General features: G+C 43.6%; 2 protein-coding genes across 2 annotated transcripts; both read right to left on the reverse strand.

Annotated features, from left to right (window-relative positions):
- Positions 1-12,489: 12,489 nt before the first annotated feature.
- LOC123075909 (50S ribosomal protein L22-like) lies at positions 12,490-14,613 on the reverse strand. Its single transcript, XM_044498411.1, has 2 exons — positions 14,494-14,613; positions 12,490-12,967 (listed from the first exon to the last, which is right to left on the reverse strand). Exons 1-2 carry the CDS (start codon positions 14,611-14,613, stop codon positions 12,560-12,562), a joined length of 528 nt encoding a protein of 175 aa, XP_044354346.1. The 3' UTR covers positions 12,490-12,559.
- A 3,867-nt stretch (positions 14,614-18,480) lies between these two features.
- LOC123075920 (50S ribosomal protein L22-like) lies at positions 18,481-20,604 on the reverse strand. Its single transcript, XM_044498422.1, has 2 exons — positions 20,485-20,604; positions 18,481-18,958 (listed from the first exon to the last, which is right to left on the reverse strand). Exons 1-2 carry the CDS (start codon positions 20,602-20,604, stop codon positions 18,551-18,553), a joined length of 528 nt encoding a protein of 175 aa, XP_044354357.1. The 3' UTR covers positions 18,481-18,550.
- Positions 20,605-21,397: the final 793 nt, after the last annotated feature.

Here is a 21,397-nt window from a genome sequence, read left to right on the forward strand (position 1 = left end):
TACTAGACCATGATAGCGCGTGTTGACTATTTTTTTAATTTTTTTTCTTGAAAAGAAGAATTGCGTTCGCCTCTGCATCGAAATGATGCATGAATCCATATTATTAAAGGAGCTCTCCAAGGGAGGTATAGTACAACGTTTTGGACAAGAAATCTTTACCTACTAATAAAGCACATAGTGTTACTGCCCGCTCACCGGCAATTTTGCTAAAAAATCTCAATGTTATTAAGGAATTTACCCGCGCTCCAGTAAATAAGTGAAAAAACGTTTCGTATTTGACAAGAAAAAAGAAAACCCACCCTGAGTCAAGCAACCCCTCCTCTCACCCCCACCTGGATCTGCCGTCGGCCCGCATACTCCGCCCGCCGTCCTCCCCGAACCCTGGCCTGCCTACTCTCCGCCTCGCCCTCCTCCCCGCGCCATCCGAGTCCTTCGCGCGCGGTTCACCGATGCCGAGGCCCAGGCCGCCGTGCTCCGGGCTCGCGTCGGCCGGGTCGAGCGCGCGCCGCCGACCGTGACGGGCTGCTCAACACGCTACTCGCCGCCACGGGCAACGACTGGGAGGAGGATGACGCGTGGGAGGCGGTGCAGCGTTAGAATCAGCGTGCCTCGGATCCGCCGAGGGTTACGGCGACACGGCCAGACACGGAAGTTCTGGCTGCGGCCGCCCCGCTCTATGCCCAGCTCCTTCCAGATCAGGGTTGCACGTCAGAGGTGGAGGATGATTCGCGTCCTACAGGCTCAACAGTGGCCAACATGAGGACAGAATCAGCCTGCTTCCCGACGACCTCATTCTCGGAATCATCCAGCGCCCTCATCCTCATCTTCAATGTCCTCCATGCCACCAGCGAAGAATAGTTGCAACCAAAGAATTGGCGATCTGCAGGCTACATACAATTGTTTACTACAAACTAGATCTCCTTTAGAGCAATATTCCAACACTATATGCAAAGGTATGATGCATGTGCCCGGAATCTACACTTTATTTTCTTTGAAACTGTCTTCATAATTCGTACTGTATTAGAAAGATCCGAATGAGGCCATTAGTTTCCCATAGTTATGTCCACACAAACATACTTTAGAAGTTAGTCTCCATCATTTTGATGGTTTAGAGCTGATTTGAGATATAGCGATTGAAGAACAACATATACAAGTTGTAAGGTTTGAAGATGACATGTATGCAGTTCATTCTCTGTACACAACGACATGGCACAAAATCAGGACTGCAAGGATCCCAATGCGATAAACAACTCAGTGATTGTCCTTTTAGTTTATTTTCATGTTAATCCGTTCTAAAAATGATGTTAGATTAAGAGCAAGTGGAATTTTTATGTCAAAGCTAAGATATCTGCACAACGGGGCGTTGATGCATATTGTAGGCTGATAAAATAAAAACCTTTTCGATGCACTACAGATTAGCTAGATAATTGTTTTGATAACTGAATAATAAAGAATAGAAAATTGTTTCAGTTACTGGATAATACAAAGTATTTTAGTTCTCATGGTAACAGAAAAGGCCTCGATTGTATTTTATTTGAGTGTTCATTTTCATTATATGTTTTCTTAAGATTGAGCTTACTTTTTGTCCATGTTTTGCTGCTATAATGCATCATCAAGCTTTAATTTTTATAAGATTATATTGTGTAAGTCAACATATGCATAAGGAATATGGTGTATTTTCTTAGAATAATAAAACACCATCTCTAATCAACTGTAATGGTCTTTGGTTCATTTTTTGCCAAAAAATAGGTGCCTAAAGTGGGAGATGGCTCGCAGAAGAAAATTGTTGGTTGTGCTGAACGAATACCAGACAACGTCATGGTGTAGTGTTGTGGTGCTAGAACCCTAGGACAACACCGGTACGAGGATATTCCTATTTAACTTTGTTACTTGGAAAATATGATTGTCTTGTGTAGTAGTGCACATAAACATATAATTGGGGATTTATTCTAGCTTAAAATTTATAATCAGGAATGGTTTGCTTCACATTTCAACCGGCAGTACTGCTACCGTGGCAGTACGTGAACCTCGGAGTGCGCCGACATTCTACTCCAAGTGGTTCAAGGCGGCGATCCCGCTGTCTACAGCTATATCTACGACAACCTAGGAGCATATTCACCCACAACCAGTCACCCGACTAAATCATCACCTTTTGCTCCAACAAGTAGTAGTCTTATATTCTTATCCTCTCTAAAATTCCTTCATGTTTGTGTATCTTGTGGTCAAAGAATTCAATTCTTAACACAATCATATGCGTGTATGGTCCATCAGTGAGCTTGTCCAGATTCTGGATCCCAAATAAAAAAGAACAATTTTTGAATCAAAATAAAACTGCAGCAATCATATACACTATCAATGTTCTTCCCTATGCTGTCAATTCTGAATGGCTTCCTGTTGAAAATTGCTTATGTGATTGTTCAGATCTGTAAGGGCATGTTTATTCCAGTTTCTGTGGGTGCTATTGTGTTAAGTTTCCAAGGATGGCCGTAATCAACAATTTATGAAGTTGTCTTCTCCCTTCATCGATTATGCTTTCTTTTGTTTGTCATGGATTACCTGCAAAAACATGTGAACTACAATTCACTATTTGTCGTTATAGTTGGCATGTGATATATTTTCTCAAGTTCATGAATTTTTCTTAAGAAATGTTTTGGGTATACATGCATTTTATCTTTGGTCAATTTAATTATTTTACCCTTTTTCTTCAAACAGATTAATGTTGTACATGTGGTGACCATGTCACCATAGGTAGTTCTCATATTTTATATATTTATGTCTTATTTCTTATGGAATTCCATCTTAATGCTTATGTTGTATCTTAACTACGCGATAATATTCCAATGCACCAAATAGTATGTTGTGATTCTCCAAGCATGGTTGACATACTTGCTTTGTCTATTGCCCATTGGTGATGATTTTATATGCAATGTGTAGGTCAAGCTCTCCCCGAAGAAGAATTTGGTGGCCTTGTTAGTCTGGAATTTTGGAACCATTGGTCATGTATTGGACAGGTTCATTTATCTACTGTCATTTGTGAGCCTCATGGGTTGTACATACCAGCACTACATTTTTTAACTCATATATACCAAACTATGTTTTGTACAGTTTCATATTTTATCTTTTATTAGTACTTCCAAGCCTTCAACAGAAAAAGCCTTGATGTACATTGCGGGCAATCATGGAGAGATGATATAGATGTTGTTAGATAACAGTTATTCGTGTGATCCCCTTTTGCCATATTTTGCATTCTCATTAAATTATGTATGTGAGTTGGTAGAGAAAATAGACCAGTATCTACAGGTTACTCCTACACATGCTTTGCTATTTGAGAACCACTTGACTAACCATCCAGTTTGATTTAGTTTCCAGTGATTTGTAAACCTTTTTGCATATGTTCCATTATTCTCTGCTGTACAATATACAAGAATTAGAAGAATAGACCCGTGTCAAGCAAACAAGCACATAGATCAATACCGATTCCATGGTATTTTTATAACTGCATTTGGGTGGACTATTTTGGTTTTTAAGTGACACTAATTACATTTCATGCTGCTAATACTTACTTACCTTTTCTATTTGTTAAGAGAGACCAAATTTTGAGAATTAAACCAGTAGTGAATTCAATAGAATCTGAGACGGCTATAACCTTTGTGCAGGTCTGACATGAATAAGGCCGGTCGGTTTTCCAAGATTGAAAATGGTGTATCATGGCGCAACAATCATGAAATTAACCAAATGTGAGGCCTCTTTCTAACAATCATGTATGACGGCCATTTTTTGTTTGTTTACTTTCTACTATTGCATCACATCGCATATTTATATACGAGGAACACCTTACAAAACAACCATACTGTATATCACTGTCCAACACATCACTTACTGCAACTTTATGGTCCACCTTCATCTTCATAAAGGGCACATTTTTTGCCTGCTATTATAGCTTAGAAAGAGCAATCACCCCTGCTCTAACTTATTCTATTAGTTGTCAGAGTGCAATTAATTTTAGCATGAGTGAATATGTTTCCTTCTCTTCATTCATTTTTCTCAATATATACATACAAGACTATGTTTTCTGAAGAATATCCAATAGTAAAGAGGGATTTGGCAGTTCACTTTACCTGATACATTAATAATCCCTTGCTCTAGCTGTTGACTAAGTGAAAAAAAGGATTATTTTGCTTTTAGCCAATGTCTAATCAATTTATTAGAGCAACATATATATTAGTTGGGCCATCATACCAAATTAATTACGTATTTGTGCTATTTTCTGTAGTTATTTGCTCCAAGCAAAAATCATAGGCCATGCCAACATATTTTACTGTGTCTACAATTACCTCCCTGTTGCCAACAATAGTCACTATAGCTCCCCTAAAAAAACAATAGTCACTATAGCCCTCTTTTACATGTTTCTTTCCTCACCCTGCGTTGATTTCTAACTATCTTGTGACATAGGGACCAATCACATCACAAGAGATACAAAACCTATTCCTGACTTACGAAAGACAAAACTTGATACTGGTACATCACTGGGCAGTGTGTTAAACTTTGCTATTTCATATACATGGAAAATTTCATTCAGATCTGAGTTGCAATCATGCCATGTATGCAAAGTGTTTTTTTTGCTTCAAATTTCGAAGCACACACATGTATTTATTTTATACCCGTTGCAACGCACGGGCATCAGATCTCTCACTTAATCGCACATACAGATGCAAGTTAGCTAATGGCTGTATATAGTAATTTCTTATCAGAAACTCAGAGTTCATCCCAGAAGTATTTCCCATAGACGCGAGACGACATGACGATGAGGGCCACCGGCACGATGAGCACCAGCCCGGCGCAAACACCCAGCTATTCCAACCGGAATGTAGAGCCGACGATGTAGGCAATGAGTAGCGCCAGCACGTCCAGCGCCACAATGATCTCTAGCACCTTGACCTTGGCCAGCCTCCCCAGGTCCTGGCTGGCCACCAGGAGCATGATGGAGAGAGACAGCGCGAAGGCGGTCGTGTTGCAGTAGTAGAAGGTGGTGTACCTCCTGGGGCTCGTGGCGCGAAGGACGGGCGTCACCCTCTGCCCGCCCCCGCCCTGGAAGCCGCCGGGTGGGTTGAGCCCGGAGGCGTAGGTGATGGAGGCGATCACGGTAGCGAGGACCATCAGCCAGCCCCGGAGCTCCCTGTCAGCCTTGCGGTTGTGGGAGGCGTCCTTGTCCCTCGCCCGCTGAACGGCCGGTGCATCGTCCTCCTCCTTGCGGCTGGCAGGGACCAGCGAAGCCTGGACAACGGCCGGCGACGAGTCCGTCGTTGCCATGCGCATGGTGATGATCTCTACCTCAGGATGCTGAGTCGGCGGATCAGGTCCGGCCGCGGCGGTGGCCGGCGCAACTGCTGGCGACATAAGTATGTATGTAGGAGTACGTAAACGTATGTATGTATGTATGTATGTAGGAGTACTCTCTCAATCACCAGCTAATGTAATAAGTAGTAGCTCTCCAAGGGAGGTACAGTACAACGTTTTGGACAAGAAATTAAAGATACATAATGCCACAACCGGCACAAATAAGACTAGATGCCACTAGTAGAAAATAGGGCTTTGATTGAGGCCAGGATAAGGGTAATAATCCCGGTTCACTCATGAACCGGGACCAAAAGGTGCATCAGTCCTAGTTCATGAGGCCAGGGTGCCGGCCGGGTCTCGGGGGCCATTTGTCCCGGTTCGTCTAACACCTTTGGTCCCGGTCCAGACACGAACCGGGACCAATGGGCCTTGCTCCTGGCCCAACATCTTTAGTCCCGGTTGGTGGCTAGAACCGGGACCAAAGGTTGTCCTTTAGTCTCGGTTTTAGCCACAAACGGGACTAAAGAGAGGCCTATATATACCCCCGCCCCTGCCCGCGAACAGAGCCACTACTCCCTTTTTTGGCTGGCCGTGGGAGAGGTTTGTGGTGCTCTAGCTCACTTCCTATGCACATGAGGTGTTGGATGAAATGCTCGAGCCACACTTAATATTTCTCCTCTCGAAGCTCTCCTTGTCCAAGTTTCCATTTTCCTCAAGATTTGTCTAGGTTTGACGGTCCGTCCTATCTCGTCCCCATCCTCACCGCTGTCGATCGCCCGCACCGATCTCGTCGCCGGCACCACCATGGTGAGCCTCTTGTTCCTATCTTCGTTCTAAAAGAAAAAAAAATCTTACTTGTATGATTTATATAGATACTTGTATAATTTTCTTACTTTTATTATTGTTTGTTATTTTGTAGTGCGATGGTTTTGGTATCCGCCTCCGTCGGCCCTCGTCCTGTCTATGATTCGGATGTGGTATATATATTATCTTTTATAACTATTTGATTCATTTAGTGTTTACTACAATTATTTGAAAAATAAAACAATGATGCCTCCCCAACCTGCTAATCGTTCTGACCGCCCGTGGCGGATCTTCCAGTCAAGGTTCGTGTTATGGTTTGGCACTCGTTGATTATGATTGATCCTCTGTTGTGCCGTGGGGCTCGGTACGCACGCTGGTGCGGTGCGTTAGGTTGTTTGCAGAGTCTTGGTATTGTGATCCCTCGACAGAACCCCACATCTACTTGCGTCTCTCATGGTGTTGGTCTTTCTGCCTGCTAGCTAGGTCTTGCCCTCTCCTGGGTGGCACTTTTTCATCATCTTCTGTAACCTTGTTACCTGTATGGTTTTCGGCCCGGTTTTCCTCATAAACGGGGTCAACTTGTTTAGGTTTTTGATCCGGTTTCCCTTATAAACTGGATCAGCCAAAGCTTAAGGGGTGACTCTTGGCTTTGGCAGCTTTTTGAGCAATATATTCAGGTGGGGATCTTCTCCCCCCCGGTGACCATTCAAAAAAAAAATACTACTCCCTCCGTTTTTATTACTCTACATATTAGGGTTGAGTGAAGCCAAAATTTTGTAAAGTTTGATCAAGTTTATAGAAAACAATACAAATATTTACTGTAACAAATCCATATGATGTAAAAGTACATTCAATAATAAATTTGATGTTATTTATTTGTTATTGTATATATATGTCAATATCTTTGTTTACAAACTTTGTCAAAGTTTGTTTACAAAGCCTGACTTTGACTAAAGCTAATATATGCGGACTAAATAAAAACGGAGGGAGTAGTATTGTAGTACTCTCTTTTCACTCTAGTTTCAGCTCACAAGTGGGAGCCGGCCAAAGTATTTTCTACGTTTTGTGCCTAACCGATGGAACGGGAGCGGGATAGAAGATCTCCTTTGATTTTCTTGGGGGTACTTCCTCACCTGTGTTTTACAAGGAATTTGCGGACGAAAATGGCCAGCTCGGTCTCCTTGATTACGTGTGAAAGCCGTCCGTCGTATCCTTGCTGGCCATGTCCTACTGACCTCAGTGTGTGCCACACGAGGGCTATGATGTCCTCTTGCTCCCAAAGTGGTCGGGGCGAGACGGGGGTGGTTGTGATGTGTGTGGCTGTTCTTGCGGCGTGGTTATATGGCCGGATTGGTGCCGATGGCTGCGAGCGAGTGTGCCGGCGCGCAAGATCGGGCTACGTTGGTTGGGTACTCCCTTCGTTTCTTTTTTTTTCTTTTCTTTTTTGCATGGTAATACGTGTTCCATTTATAAAATAAAGATTCGGTTACAAGGCACGTAAGCACCGACATTACAAGACTAAAAAGATAGGATAACCCCATGCAAAATACCAGCGCATGTTCCTTTCCTCCGACACCACCGAAGCGGCCACCAAAGGAAAAGAAAACAGATCACCTCTTCACCCGAGCTCGACGTGGCTCCATCGCTGATCAGCAGCTTTACGGACCTCGAAAGTAGTTTGCCAGAAGCAAAACCATTGCCGTTGAAAGAATCAAACCGGGGCAACATGTCCCCGGACACGCCATCAAACTCTAGATCTGACACCCCCGCACGACAACGACGTCGAAGGAGGAAACCAGAACTGTCAGCCACCAACCACAAACCCAACACGGGATGCACCATCTTCCAGCTGTACTTGCGCAGACAACGGTCTGCGCGTACTCGTGGACGACAAAACCTCCCTGCTCCACCATGACGTCGGAGACAACGCCACAACAACGGGGACATAGCAGAAGGAGAGACACACCTGATGAAGTCACCGCCGCCGCCTCGCCGACATCATCCATGAACCCTAACACAACCGATCTGAAGGATCGGCAATCACATGATGCCATCAACTCCGAGACGCCGCCATGAACGGCACCACCGGTGTGGGAGTGAAGGTGAGGCAGATTTATTCGTCCGGGTGCCGTTCCCACCACCCGAACGGCGCACCACGACCTACAAATCCAAAACCTAACTACAGAACGGAGGAACGGGGTCCCCCCTCCCTCCTGCCGCCGGAGCAGCCGTAGGGAGAGGGGGCCAACGCCCTGGCCGGCTGAGATTGGAGGGAAAAAAGTCGCCTCCCTAGTCGCCTGGCGCGGCGGCGGCTAGGGTAGGGAAGTCGCGATCTTTTGGTCGATTGGTTACGAGACGAGATGTACTCCCTTCGTTTCTAAACGTAACATCTTTTGGAGATTTCAATCAATACGGATTAGTACATACGGATGTACGTATATTTTAGAGTGTAGAATCACTCATTTTGCTCCGTATGTTGAAAGGTCTAATATATATTTGGGAAGCGAAGGAGGTCACATTAATTAATTATAATGTGTTTGTTGTTGTTAATTAAATTATCAATTAATCCTGGAAAAAAAGGAGGAAGGATTTCCTTGGGTACGTAGCTAGCTCGCATCATATCTATCGACCAGCGGAACCAAGTGCACGCGCGCGTTCGTTGGTTGATGCATGCATGCATGCATGCACGCACAAGGATATTGGATGGAGCCAAGAGACTGAAATCAACTCAAAGAAGAAGAAAAAAAACCTCCAAGCATGGTTAGCGTGCTCAATTGGAATAAAATATCCTTGCGTTGATATATATTACTCCTTCCGTAAAGAAATATAAAAACATTTAGATCACTACTATGGAGAGGGAGTATAAAATAACAAATTACTCTGCTTCGCCAACATGCGTTGTGTGAAACGAGATACGCATGTACTCTGGTCTGCCATTTTTGGCAGCAACCACGCCCTCCTCTCGAGGGATGAATATATATGGAGTGGAAGCTTTTCGTTTCTCCGACAGAAAAATGAAAACGGTGAGGAAACGGAATGATATTTTTTGATGGAACGGGTGCGGAAACAGGTTATGATATCCTATTATATAGCCATGATATATCATAATGTTTAGTAATCATCTTATCAATTGAAGGACTATGTTTGTTTCCTTGTTTTTGGGTTGATGGTCTTCAGTTCCGGCGAACACTTTGCTTTCATCTCTGCTCCATGTTGTATTCGCTTCATTTTTATTTCCGGTAGTTTTCGTTTCTGTATTTGTTTTCAGAATTTCTGCATTTGTTTCTGTTTCATAAAGAAAAATGAAAACAAATGTGACAACATACAGTTTCGTCCATTTTCATCCCTACTCCTCTCCTTGTACCCTGTCTACGTTCTTTTCTTCAGAAAACACAATACAAATGTAGACCCTCACACACACACATACAAATGTGGCCCAATCGAAATTTATCAGGTGTATGAAACCAGATAGAACCTCTTATCAGAGCCAGGTTTCAATACTGGGACCTGTGGGTTATGGGCCCACCAAGCTTCTGCTGCGTGTCACTCTGATTTTCTTGTTGATTTTGCAACGTCACGCTACATATCTCAACTGTTCAGTTAGCAAAGCAAGCAAGCAGGCGCAGGGGTTGAGAACGCATACATGGACGGCCACTTATGATAGCTCATTGGCTTGCTTTGGAATGAAAATGGCCTCAGTTACAACCCGGAGCGTGAAGCTCCTTATATAGGACAGCCAAACCTACCGAAGCAAAATATCAGCTAGCATTGAGGCAAGCACTTGCGTCACATGCTAGCTTACCAAGTAAGCTACGTTTCTACAACTAACTTAACTAAGTAAGGCATGCAGCCTTTGTTGCTGCCGACATGCATGTTACCACTAACTTAACTAAGCAAGCTCCGTGAAAATTTCTAGGCAACCAAGATTCTCATGTGCGTACAAATTTTCGTGTTGTTTAGACATTTAAGGAGTTTGAGCCAAAAAGGTAATTTTCGGATGTGTGAGAAACTTTGAAAATGAAAGCTACTCAGAGCTGATTTGCTTTTTTAGTACACAATCTACATTTTTAGAGCACACGTGAAACATTTTTTCTGTTACACGCTGGATCTTTTTCAAATACATGATGTACATATTTAAAAAATGTTCAAAAAGGACATGGTAACATTTTTAAAATAAATGCCGTACATTTTAATTGGCAATAATCATTTCTTAAACTGCACGAAGATTTTTAAAATGGTAATACTTTTTTGTGAAAATTTCACAGGCATTTTTTGGAACACACATGAATATTTTCTTAAAATGTCACGAAATGTTTTTAAATGGAAATCAACATTTTTATCCGAAGTGATATTTGAGTATCATCTTATATTATGGGACGGAGGGAGTAACATTTTTTATAACATTATGAATATTTTGTTGAAACACGGGAATATTTCCATCAGAGTTGAAGTAAATTCTTTCAGTAGCAAGAAACAATTTTTTTGGCATTGCATACATATTTTTTAAAAACAAGCGACCGACAAAATATTTGGCCAAGGGAAATGGAGAAGCCCAACCGCTCTGTTGTGGACGAATAGGCCGAATAGGTCGCAACAAATTGACAAAGCCCAACTGGATAGAACCGGGCCCAACAGAAAAAATCACCAAAAACCTATCAGAGCCAGGTTTCGATCGTGGGACCTGTGGGTTATGGGCCCACCACGCTTCCACTGCGCCACTCTGATTTGCTTTTTTTTTTGGTGTGAATTCCCTTATATATACAAGTAGCTGCCGTCAATGGACTACAAAACATTATTATGCACATTAGCCAGCAATAAAAGTCCATGTGTACCATCTACTTCAACTCCCATTAAAAAATTTCTCAAAAAAAACTCCAATTAAAAAACTGAATGAACATCTTAGAAATTCCAGTGAAATTTAGAAAAATCAGGATTATCTTTGAAAGGCAATGGGAAATATGATAAGTTTTTTTTTGAGGGAAGAGAATATGACATTTTTCTTTGCTTGCTGCATATCTCACTCAATCCCTTGCTTTCGAGAATAGCATTTCCCTAGCGCTAGTTGTGGGTCAGAGTTGACAGATCAGAAGTTGGAAACATATACTCCTATAATAAAAAATGATTTTGAGTCCGATGTGTTTTTCTAGAATAAATCTTGGACTAACAAACAAGCATCATTAAAATTTCGTACAAATGTATGTTTTTCTTACACACATTTTCCTTGTTTTCCCTTACTTTCCAAGTCGTCTTGATTGGGCTCCTAGGTGTGCAAAACTGTGGCCACATCATTGTCAAAGCTGCTTTTGTTCCTGCAAACCTAGATGGTTTTGACAATATATGGTACTCCCGCCGTTCCAAAATAAGTATCATGGTTTTAGTTTAAATTTAAGCTAGAACCACGGCAACTATTTTAGAAAGGAGGGAGTATTAGGTCTGGCAGGCTGGACTTAAATTTTAAATTAAATAATCTAATAGGTACTCCATTTTATTCAACACACAACTAATGAGGTTGCATTTTCTCAACAAGGAAAATTAATCAAGTTGCAAGAAATGCATTTTATCCGATCCAGAATTTGAGCGAATATCTAACCACTTATTAACACCATTCATAACAACTTTTCAAAAAATAACACACCCACATTCTAAACACCCTTAAATAGCAACTTCTGAGGGGAGGCGGCAACTGTTAGTATCAAAAATTCAAAATGTGGTTTACCTCACCACTAGCGTTGCCGAGACAAAAAGGACCAGCATTTCTACTGCTCCGCAAATTCAAGGAACACACCGATGGCATGTATAAGAAGAGACATGCCCAACAGCACATCAGAGGTCAACTTATTCATTGTTAACTAGAGCAAATGTCTTGAAAGATTTCGTATGGACGACACAAGCAGAACAGAGGCTGGTCAGGCAAACGAGACCACAAATTCTTCCACTGGAGCTCCACGCCGCGGCTGTTCTTCAGTAGGCCTAGACGACTGCAGATGCAGCTACTACTCTCTGGCTCCAGGCCGGCCAAGAAAGACGGACCCTGCTGCAAACAAAAACTTGTCCTACGCTGAAGCATGTACTGTCTATACTGTCTGCTCTACATATGTTTAGTTACGGCTTATATATGAACATGTTGTTTACCTTCTCTTTGTCGAATCGCATGACTTATGTTATTACTGCTATACTAGCCATGCTTTATCTAGTATTTCTGTTAATAAATTCATTCAGTAAATTGCTCATATTTCCAACATGGTCTTCCAAGTAGATAAGGATGGAAGTTGGTGGGCCCCATGAGAACGTGGTTGTGCTTCCAGGCCAACTAATGTGAGACCGCATGCGAGCAAGCGCACGACTGCAGATGCAGCTACTACTCTCTGGCTCCAGGCCGGCCAAGAAAGACGGACCCTGCAGCAAATGGAAACTCGTACTACGCTGAAGCACCGGCCTCCTCCTCCTCCTCTTTCCTTTTGCGAGCCCACTTGGGGCTGACCTCGATGAGCCGGTGCGGCATGAGCTGCTTCTCCTTCCGGGTGAGCTTCTTGTAGTTCATGACCCTGAGTTTCGCAATCTTGGCTTCCTCCTCGGCTGTGGCTTCTCTGACCACCACCGTCAGCCTGCACCTAGGTCTCTCCCTCACACCACACCTCCCTTTGGCGTGGTAAGACAGCCTCTTGAGATAAAGTCCCTTTCCCACAAAAGCCTCTTCTGCAGTGTCGTCGAGGAGGAGGGTCAATGTTTTGGCAGCCCTTTTAACCGTCACTTGCAACTGTAAAAGGGCATCTTCCACGCGCATTCCTCGAACCAGCTTAGCTACCAGATTCACTTTCTTGGGGCTCTAAATCCAGCAGAAGATTAAGACCAGTTTGAGAAATAAATAGCTCTTGATGGTACTAGCAATACATTATGAACAGCACTCCAGTTCATGAAGTTTGTTGGGCAGCCTTATAACCTCTCTATGTACTCCGTGCTCGTTAATATACATCATGAAGTTTGTTGGGCAGCCCTGGTCTCTCTACGTGCCCGTTATTACATTCCACTTCAGGTGAAGTGGGATAAACAAATGTTATCCATAAATTCAGTGATGAATAAAAGCTACAAGCACATTCCAAGTTGAAATTATGAAACAAGTGCATCTTCTGCAAAGAGCAGACATGTATACATTCATCGATTACTACTTTCATCATTACTAACAGCGTGCTTTGCTATGTAACCGCTGCAATTCTCAGGAGCACATATGTAGCAATCGCAGACGATATCAATAAAAAAAGAAAAGCTTAATGCGCCTATCACCTGATCTTTGCCATACCGGTTTGTTGTTTGGACTTTGTACATACCAACCATGCAAAAGCTTTCAGTAAGTTTCATGGGAATGACATGTATTTGACTAAACTACATGTTGAAGGGAAGCTTTCAGGAAACTGCATACTTGACATGGCTGTCACAGGGCTGCACAACACATGTCCTTACTCAAGCATTTTAGCATATCTCTGAGAATCTCATGGACCCTCATGGCAAACTCTGTTTACTCGGCCACTTCAGCCTACGCCGCCCAATTCTATGGTCTGATTGAAAACCCGCAGCTGCGAAGAGCTTGGGATGTCAAAGCAGAGGGCAAGCTCAAGTTCTTCCCTTGGTTAATTCTGCAGAACCGAGTCTGGACCGCTGACCGCCTTGCCGCGCGCGGTTGGCCTCATGATGACATTTGCTCGCTATGTGACCAGGAGATGGAGTCCGTCAATCACCTGCTGCTCCAGTGCCCGTTTGCCAAGGAGGTTTGGTTTTCCTTCAACACCTCGCATCCTTTCAGCTCGGACTTAGCTCTTCGCTGTACCTCTATCTCTGGTTGGTGGAAAAGAATCTCCACTCTCCAGAGATATCAAGAAGAAAGAAGCCCGTGCGATGATCTCCATGGCAGTGTACACGGTCTGGCCTTTATGGAAGGAGAGGAACAGGAGGATCTTCGAGGGACAAAAGGCTAATGCTGAAACTGTAGTGTCTTTCATCCGAGACGATCTGCACTTTGCAGGTCCATCTCTTTGCGAGTAGTCCCTTGTTTTTCTCTCGAGTTTTTTTTCTTTTTTTAATTTCTTTCCTCCTGTTTCTGGACTTCCAGACATTGTACAGCTATTTCCCCCCTTGCTTAAATGAAAAAGGCGGAGCTCCTGCAGTTGACCGTGAAAATAGTAAGCCTCTTTTTTTTTTGCGGGGTTAAAAGGATTTCATAGCTCAACTGTTGGAATATCCGTTCCTACATAGCAGAGGAACTTCTGCAGGTCCAGAGCGCAACCAAACTGCAGTTCGGCCCTCCGATCGTTCGAAAGCAGCAAGGGTATGGCTAACAACGTTCTGGTTCCTACTTACATGATCAATAGAGATATCCCTTTCACCAAAGAGCCTCTTAATATCCTGAACTAACATTCTATGTGGCGATCTGTCAAGGGTAGGCGACTTGATCAACTTGACCGCATCCATGCAGTCCATCTCGATGTCTACCGGGCGAGTAGACCATTGTAGAGCAAGGCTTAATCCCTCCTGGCACGCCAATAGCTCAGACTGGAGCGGTCCGGAACAATGCAAGATGGAACGACAAGCGGAGAAGATAATGTTGCCGTCATTATCACATAGGATCATACCAGCTCTTGCTAATCCACCGTCTGTATCAACGAATGACCCGTCAACATTCAACTTCACGCGACCGGCCGGCGGGGCAGACCACTGGGCCGTGGCTGCATGCTGTGTGGGTATATTTATTATTGTAGAACTATACCCAATCGGCGGCAGTACCATCTTCCCTTTGATGATGTCAGTGGTTGAAAAATAATTGATGCATCGAAGAGATTCAGCATAGCTAATCAGAAAATAATTGTTTTTGTTTTGGAGGGGAATAGACCTGATAATCTAAGATAAACTTTTATTTGTATTGCTTTGGATGAGAAGGGATGATATAAGACAAAGTAAGCAGGGGAAATGAGTGACAGAGCAAAATATGGGCCTTAGAAAATGAAGAAACCTGGTGGGTTTTCTTTTAATTATTAGTGAAGAAGGCAAGAAGCATAATCAAAATTTATTAGGGAGCAACTAATTAACGAGCGCTCCTTTGGGAGCCTCGCAACGATCAGCGCCACTTGGCGCGCTCTCAGCCATTCGCCACGTGTCGCGCTCTGAACGCTCCCTCCGGGTTTTTTTTTTGCACGCGTTTTCGGCTTTTTAAATGGTTTTTTTTACGTTTTGGTTTCCCCCGGTCTTTCTTAGCTTTTCGATTAAAAAAATTCAAAAAAAATTGGGGGCTGACTCTTTCTGGGCTTTTTTGTCGTTGCGCTGTGGCCGTTTGCTCGCGTGTGGGCTTTGCTGGGGTCCACTTGGCGTTCCGGTATGCAGTTAAGCTAGCTAAGCCAAGCAGTCCATCATCAACTAGTCAATGGCGCGAACCAAGTGGTCAGCTTGGTAAGCTATCAACAAAAAATTACAATCACCAACTAGTCAATGGCGCAGATAGCCGTGCCTTCATCGGCCGTCGCAGCGATGGCAGCCGCAGCTGTACTGATCACGGCGCTGATCTCCGCCGCGGAGCCGAAGCACCGGCGCTGGCTGGGAGACCCGGCTGCGACACTTGGTGCGGGGACGTAACTATGCCATTCCCGTTTGGTTTCGGCCGGCCCGGGTGCTCCGCGGGACCAGGTTTCAACCTCACCTGCGATAACACCACCTGTCCTGGCCGGCCCCGGCTGCTCCTCGGCGAGCGCGGCATATTCGAGGTCAGTGACATCTTCCCGGAAGAACGGTGGGTGAGCGTGCTGAGACCCCCTATCTTTGGGGACGCCGCCGGGAAGAACATCAGCACCTCCGGCGCCGTCATGAGAGGGTCGTGGGGCGGCGGGGGCCTTTTTCAAGATTTATAAAGCTGAAGTGGAAAACCAACTTGATCAAAAAATCAAGAGGCTTAGTTCCGACCGTGGTGGAGAGTATTTTTCCAATGAATCTGATGCTTTTTGTGCGGAACATGGTATAATCCATGAGAGGATGCCTCCCCATTCACCTCAGTCAAATGGGATGGCCGAAAGGAAGAACCGTACTCTAACTGATTTGGTTAACGCCATGTTAGACACATCGGGTCTCTCCAAGGCATGGTGGGGGGAGGCGATATTGACTGCATGTCATGGTAACATTTTTAAAATAAATGCCGTACATTTTAATTGGCAATAATCATTTCTTAAACTGCACGAAGATTTTTAAAATGGTAATACTTTTTTGTGAAAATTTCACAGGCATTTTTTGGAACACACATGAATATTTTCTTAAAATGTCACGAAATGTTTTTAAATGGAAATCAACATTTTTATCCGAAGTGATATTTGAGTATCATCTTATATTATGGGACGGAGGGAGTAACATTTTTTATAACATTATGAATATTTTGTTGAAACACGGGAATATTTCCATCAGAGTTGAAGTAAATTCTTTCAGTAGCAAGAAACAATTTTTTTGGCATTGCATACATATTTTTTAAAAACAAGCGACCGACAAAATATTTGGCCAAGGGAAATGGAGAAGCCCAACCGCTCTGTTGTGGACGAATAGGCCGAATAGGTCGCAACAAATTGACAAAGCCCAACTGGATAGAACCGGGCCCAACAGAAAAAATCACCAAAAACCTATCAGAGCCAGGTTTCGATCGTGGGACCTGTGGGTTATGGGCCCACCACGCTTCCACTGCGCCACTCTGATTTGCTTTTTTTTTTGGTGTGAATTCCCTTATATATACAAGTAGCTGCCGTCAATGGACTACAAAACATTATTATGCACATTAGCCAGCAATAAAAGTCCATGTGTACCATCTACTTCAACTCCCATTAAAAAATTTCTCAAAAAAAACTCCAATTAAAAAACTGAATGAACATCTTAGAAATTCCAGTGAAATTTAGAAAAATCAGGATTATCTTTGAAAGGCAATGGGAAATATGATAAGTTTTTTTTTGAGGGAAGAGAATATGACATTTTTCTTTGCTTGCTGCATATCTCACTCAATCCCTTGCTTTCGAGAATAGCATTTCCCTAGCGCTAGTTGTGGGTCAGAGTTGACAGATCAGAAGTTGGAAACATATACTCCTATAATAAAAAATGATTTTGAGTCCGATGTGTTTTTCTAGAATAAATCTTGGACTAACAAACAAGCATCATTAAAATTTCGTACAAATGTATGTTTTTCTTACACACATTTTCCTTGTTTTCCCTTACTTTCCAAGTCGTCTTGATTGGGCTCCTAGGTGTGCAAAACTGTGGCCACATCATTGTCAAAGCTGCTTTTGTTCCTGCAAACCTAGATGGTTTTGACAATATATGGTACTCCCGCCGTTCCAAAATAAGTATCATGGTTTTAGTTTAAATTTAAGCTAGAACCACGGCAACTATTTTAGAAAGGAGGGAGTATTAGGTCTGGCAGGCTGGACTTAAATTTTAAATTAAATAATCTAATAGGTACTCCATTTTATTCAACACACAACTAATGAGGTTGCATTTTCTCAACAAGGAAAATTAATCAAGTTGCAAGAAATGCATTTTATCCGATCCAGAATTTGAGCGAATATCTAACCACTTATTAACACCATTCATAACAACTTTTCAAAAAATAACACACCCACATTCTAAACACCCTTAAATAGCAACTTCTGAGGGGAGGCGGCAACTGTTAGTATCAAAAATTCAAAATGTGGTTTACCTCACCACTAGCGTTGCCGAGACAAAAAGGACCAGCATTTCTACTGCTCCGCAAATTCAAGGAACACACCGATGGCATGTATAAGAAGAGACATGCCCAACAGCACATCAGAGGTCAACTTATTCATTGTTAACTAGAGCAAATGTCTTGAAAGATTTCGTATGGACGACACAAGCAGAACAGAGGCTGGTCAGGCAAACGAGACCACAAATTCTTCCACTGGAGCTCCACGCCGCGGCTGTTCTTCAGTAGGCCTAGACGACTGCAGATGCAGCTACTACTCTCTGGCTCCAGGCCGGCCAAGAAAGACGGACCCTGCTGCAAACAAAAACTTGTCCTACGCTGAAGCATGTACTGTCTATACTGTCTGCTCTACATATGTTTAGTTACGGCTTATATATGAACATGTTGTTTACCTTCTCTTTGTCGAATCGCATGACTTATGTTATTACTGCTATACTAGCCATGCTTTATCTAGTATTTCTGTTAATAAATTCATTCAGTAAATTGCTCATATTTCCAACATGGTCTTCCAAGTAGATAAGGATGGAAGTTGGTGGGCCCCATGAGAACGTGGTTGTGCTTCCAGGCCAACTAATGTGAGACCGCATGCGAGCAAGCGCACGACTGCAGATGCAGCTACTACTCTCTGGCTCCAGGCCGGCCAAGAAAGACGGACCCTGCAGCAAATGGAAACTCGTACTACGCTGAAGCACCGGCCTCCTCCTCCTCCTCTTTCCTTTTGCGAGCCCACTTGGGGCTGACCTCGATGAGCCGGTGCGGCATGAGCTGCTTCTCCTTCCGGGTGAGCTTCTTGTAGTTCATGACCCTGAGTTTCGCAATCTTGGCTTCCTCCTCGGCTGTGGCTTCTCTGACCACCACCGTCAGCCTGCACCTAGGTCTCTCCCTCACACCACACCTCCCTTTGGCGTGGTAAGACAGCCTCTTGAGATAAAGTCCCTTTCCCACAAAAGCCTCTTCTGCAGTGTCGTCGAGGAGGAGGGTCAATGTTTTGGCAGCCCTTTTAACCGTCACTTGCAACTGTAAAAGGGCATCTTCCACGCGCATTCCTCGAACCAGCTTAGCTACCAGATTCACTTTCTTGGGGCTCTAAATCCAGCAGAAGATTAAGACCAGTTTGAGAAATAAATAGCTCTTGATGGTACTAGCAATACATTATGAACAGCACTCCAGTTCATGAAGTTTGTTGGGCAGCCTTATAACCTCTCTATGTACTCCGTGCTCGTTAATATACATCATGAAGTTTGTTGGGCAGCCCTGGTCTCTCTACGTGCCCGTTATTACATTCCACTTCAGGTGAAGTGGGATAAACAAATGTTATCCATAAATTCAGTGATGAATAAAAGCTACAAGCACATTCCAAGTTGAAATTATGAAACAAGTGCATCTTCTGCAAAGAGCAGACATGTATACATTCATCGATTACTACTTTCATCATTACTAACAGCGTGCTTTGCTATGTAACCGCTGCAATTCTCAGGAGCACATATGTAGCAATCGCAGACGATATCAATAAAAAAAGAAAAGCTTAATGCGCCTATCACCTGATCTTTGCCATACCGGTTTGTTGTTTGGACTTTGTACATACCAACCATGCAAAAGCTTTCAGTAAGTTTCATGGGAATGACATGTATTTGACTAAACTACATGTTGAAGGGAAGCTTTCAGGAAACTGCATACTTGACATGGCTGTCACAGGGCTGCACAACACATGTCCTTACTCAAGCATTTTAGCATATCTCTGAGAATCTCATGGACCCTCATGGCAAACTCTGTTTACTCGGCCACTTCAGCCTACGCCGCCCAATTCTATGGTCTGATTGAAAACCCGCAGCTGCGAAGAGCTTGGGATGTCAAAGCAGAGGGCAAGCTCAAGTTCTTCCCTTGGTTAATTCTGCAGAACCGAGTCTGGACCGCTGACCGCCTTGCCGCGCGCGGTTGGCCTCATGATGACATTTGCTCGCTATGTGACCAGGAGATGGAGTCCGTCAATCACCTGCTGCTCCAGTGCCCGTTTGCCAAGGAGGTTTGGTTTTCCTTCAACACCTCGCATCCTTTCAGCTCGGACTTAGCTCTTCGCTGTACCTCTATCTCTGGTTGGTGGAAAAGAATCTCCACTCTCCAGAGATATCAAGAAGAAAGAAGCCCGTGCGATGATCTCCATGGCAGTGTACACGGTCTGGCCTTTATGGAAGGAGAGGAACAGGAGGATCTTCGAGGGACAAAAGGCTAATGCTGAAACTGTAGTGTCTTTCATCCGAGACGATCTGCACTTTGCAGGTCCATCTCTTTGCGAGTAGTCCCTTGTTTTTCTCTCGAGTTTTTTTTCTTTTTTTAATTTCTTTCCTCCTGTTTCTGGACTTCCAGACATTGTACAGCTATTTCCCCCCTTGCTTAAATGAAAAAGGCGGAGCTCCTGCAGTTGACCGTGAAAATAGTAAGCCTCTTTTTTTTTTGCGGGGTTAAAAGGATTTCATAGCTCAACTGTTGGAATATCCGTTCCTACATAGCAGAGGAACTTCTGCAGGTCCAGAGCGCAACCAAACTGCAGTTCGGCCCTCCGATCGTTCGAAAGCAGCAAGGGTATGGCTAACAACGTTCTGGTTCCTACTTACATGATCAATAGAGATATCCCTTTCACCAAAGAGCCTCTTAATATCCTGAACTAACATTCTATGTGGCGATCTGTCAAGGGTAGGCGACTTGATCAACTTGACCGCATCCATGCAGTCCATCTCGATGTCTACCGGGCGAGTAGACCATTGTAGAGCAAGGCTTAATCCCTCCTGGCACGCCAATAGCTCAGACTGGAGCGGTCCGGAACAATGCAAGATGGAACGACAAGCGGAGAAGATAATGTTGCCGTCATTATCACATAGGATCATACCAGCTCTTGCTAATCCACCGTCTGTATCAACGAATGACCCGTCAACATTCAACTTCACGCGACCGGCCGGCGGGGCAGACCACTGGGCCGTGGCTGCATGCTGTGTGGGTATATTTATTATTGTAGAACTATACCCAATCGGCGGCAGTACCATCTTCCCTTTGATGATGTCAGTGGTTGAAAAATAATTGATGCATCGAAGAGATTCAGCATAGCTAATCAGAAAATAATTGTTTTTGTTTTGGAGGGGAATAGACCTGATAATCTAAGATAAACTTTTATTTGTATTGCTTTGGATGAGAAGGGATGATATAAGACAAAGTAAGCAGGGGAAATGAGTGACAGAGCAAAATATGGGCCTTAGAAAATGAAGAAACCTGGTGGGTTTTCTTTTAATTATTAGTGAAGAAGGCAAGAAGCATAATCAAAATTTATTAGGGAGCAACTAATTAACGAGCGCTCCTTTGGGAGCCTCGCAACGATCAGCGCCACTTGGCGCGCTCTCAGCCATTCGCCACGTGTCGCGCTCTGAACGCTCCCTCCGGGTTTTTTTTTTGCACGCGTTTTCGGCTTTTTAAATGGTTTTTTTTACGTTTTGGTTTCCCCCGGTCTTTCTTAGCTTTTCGATTAAAAAAATTCAA

The sequence above is a fragment of the Triticum aestivum genome, chromosome 1B (genome assembly GCF_018294505.1).
Source record: "Triticum aestivum cultivar Chinese Spring chromosome 1B, IWGSC CS RefSeq v2.1, whole genome shotgun sequence".
In the NCBI taxonomy this organism is placed as follows: Eukaryota; Viridiplantae; Streptophyta; class Magnoliopsida; order Poales; family Poaceae; genus Triticum; species Triticum aestivum.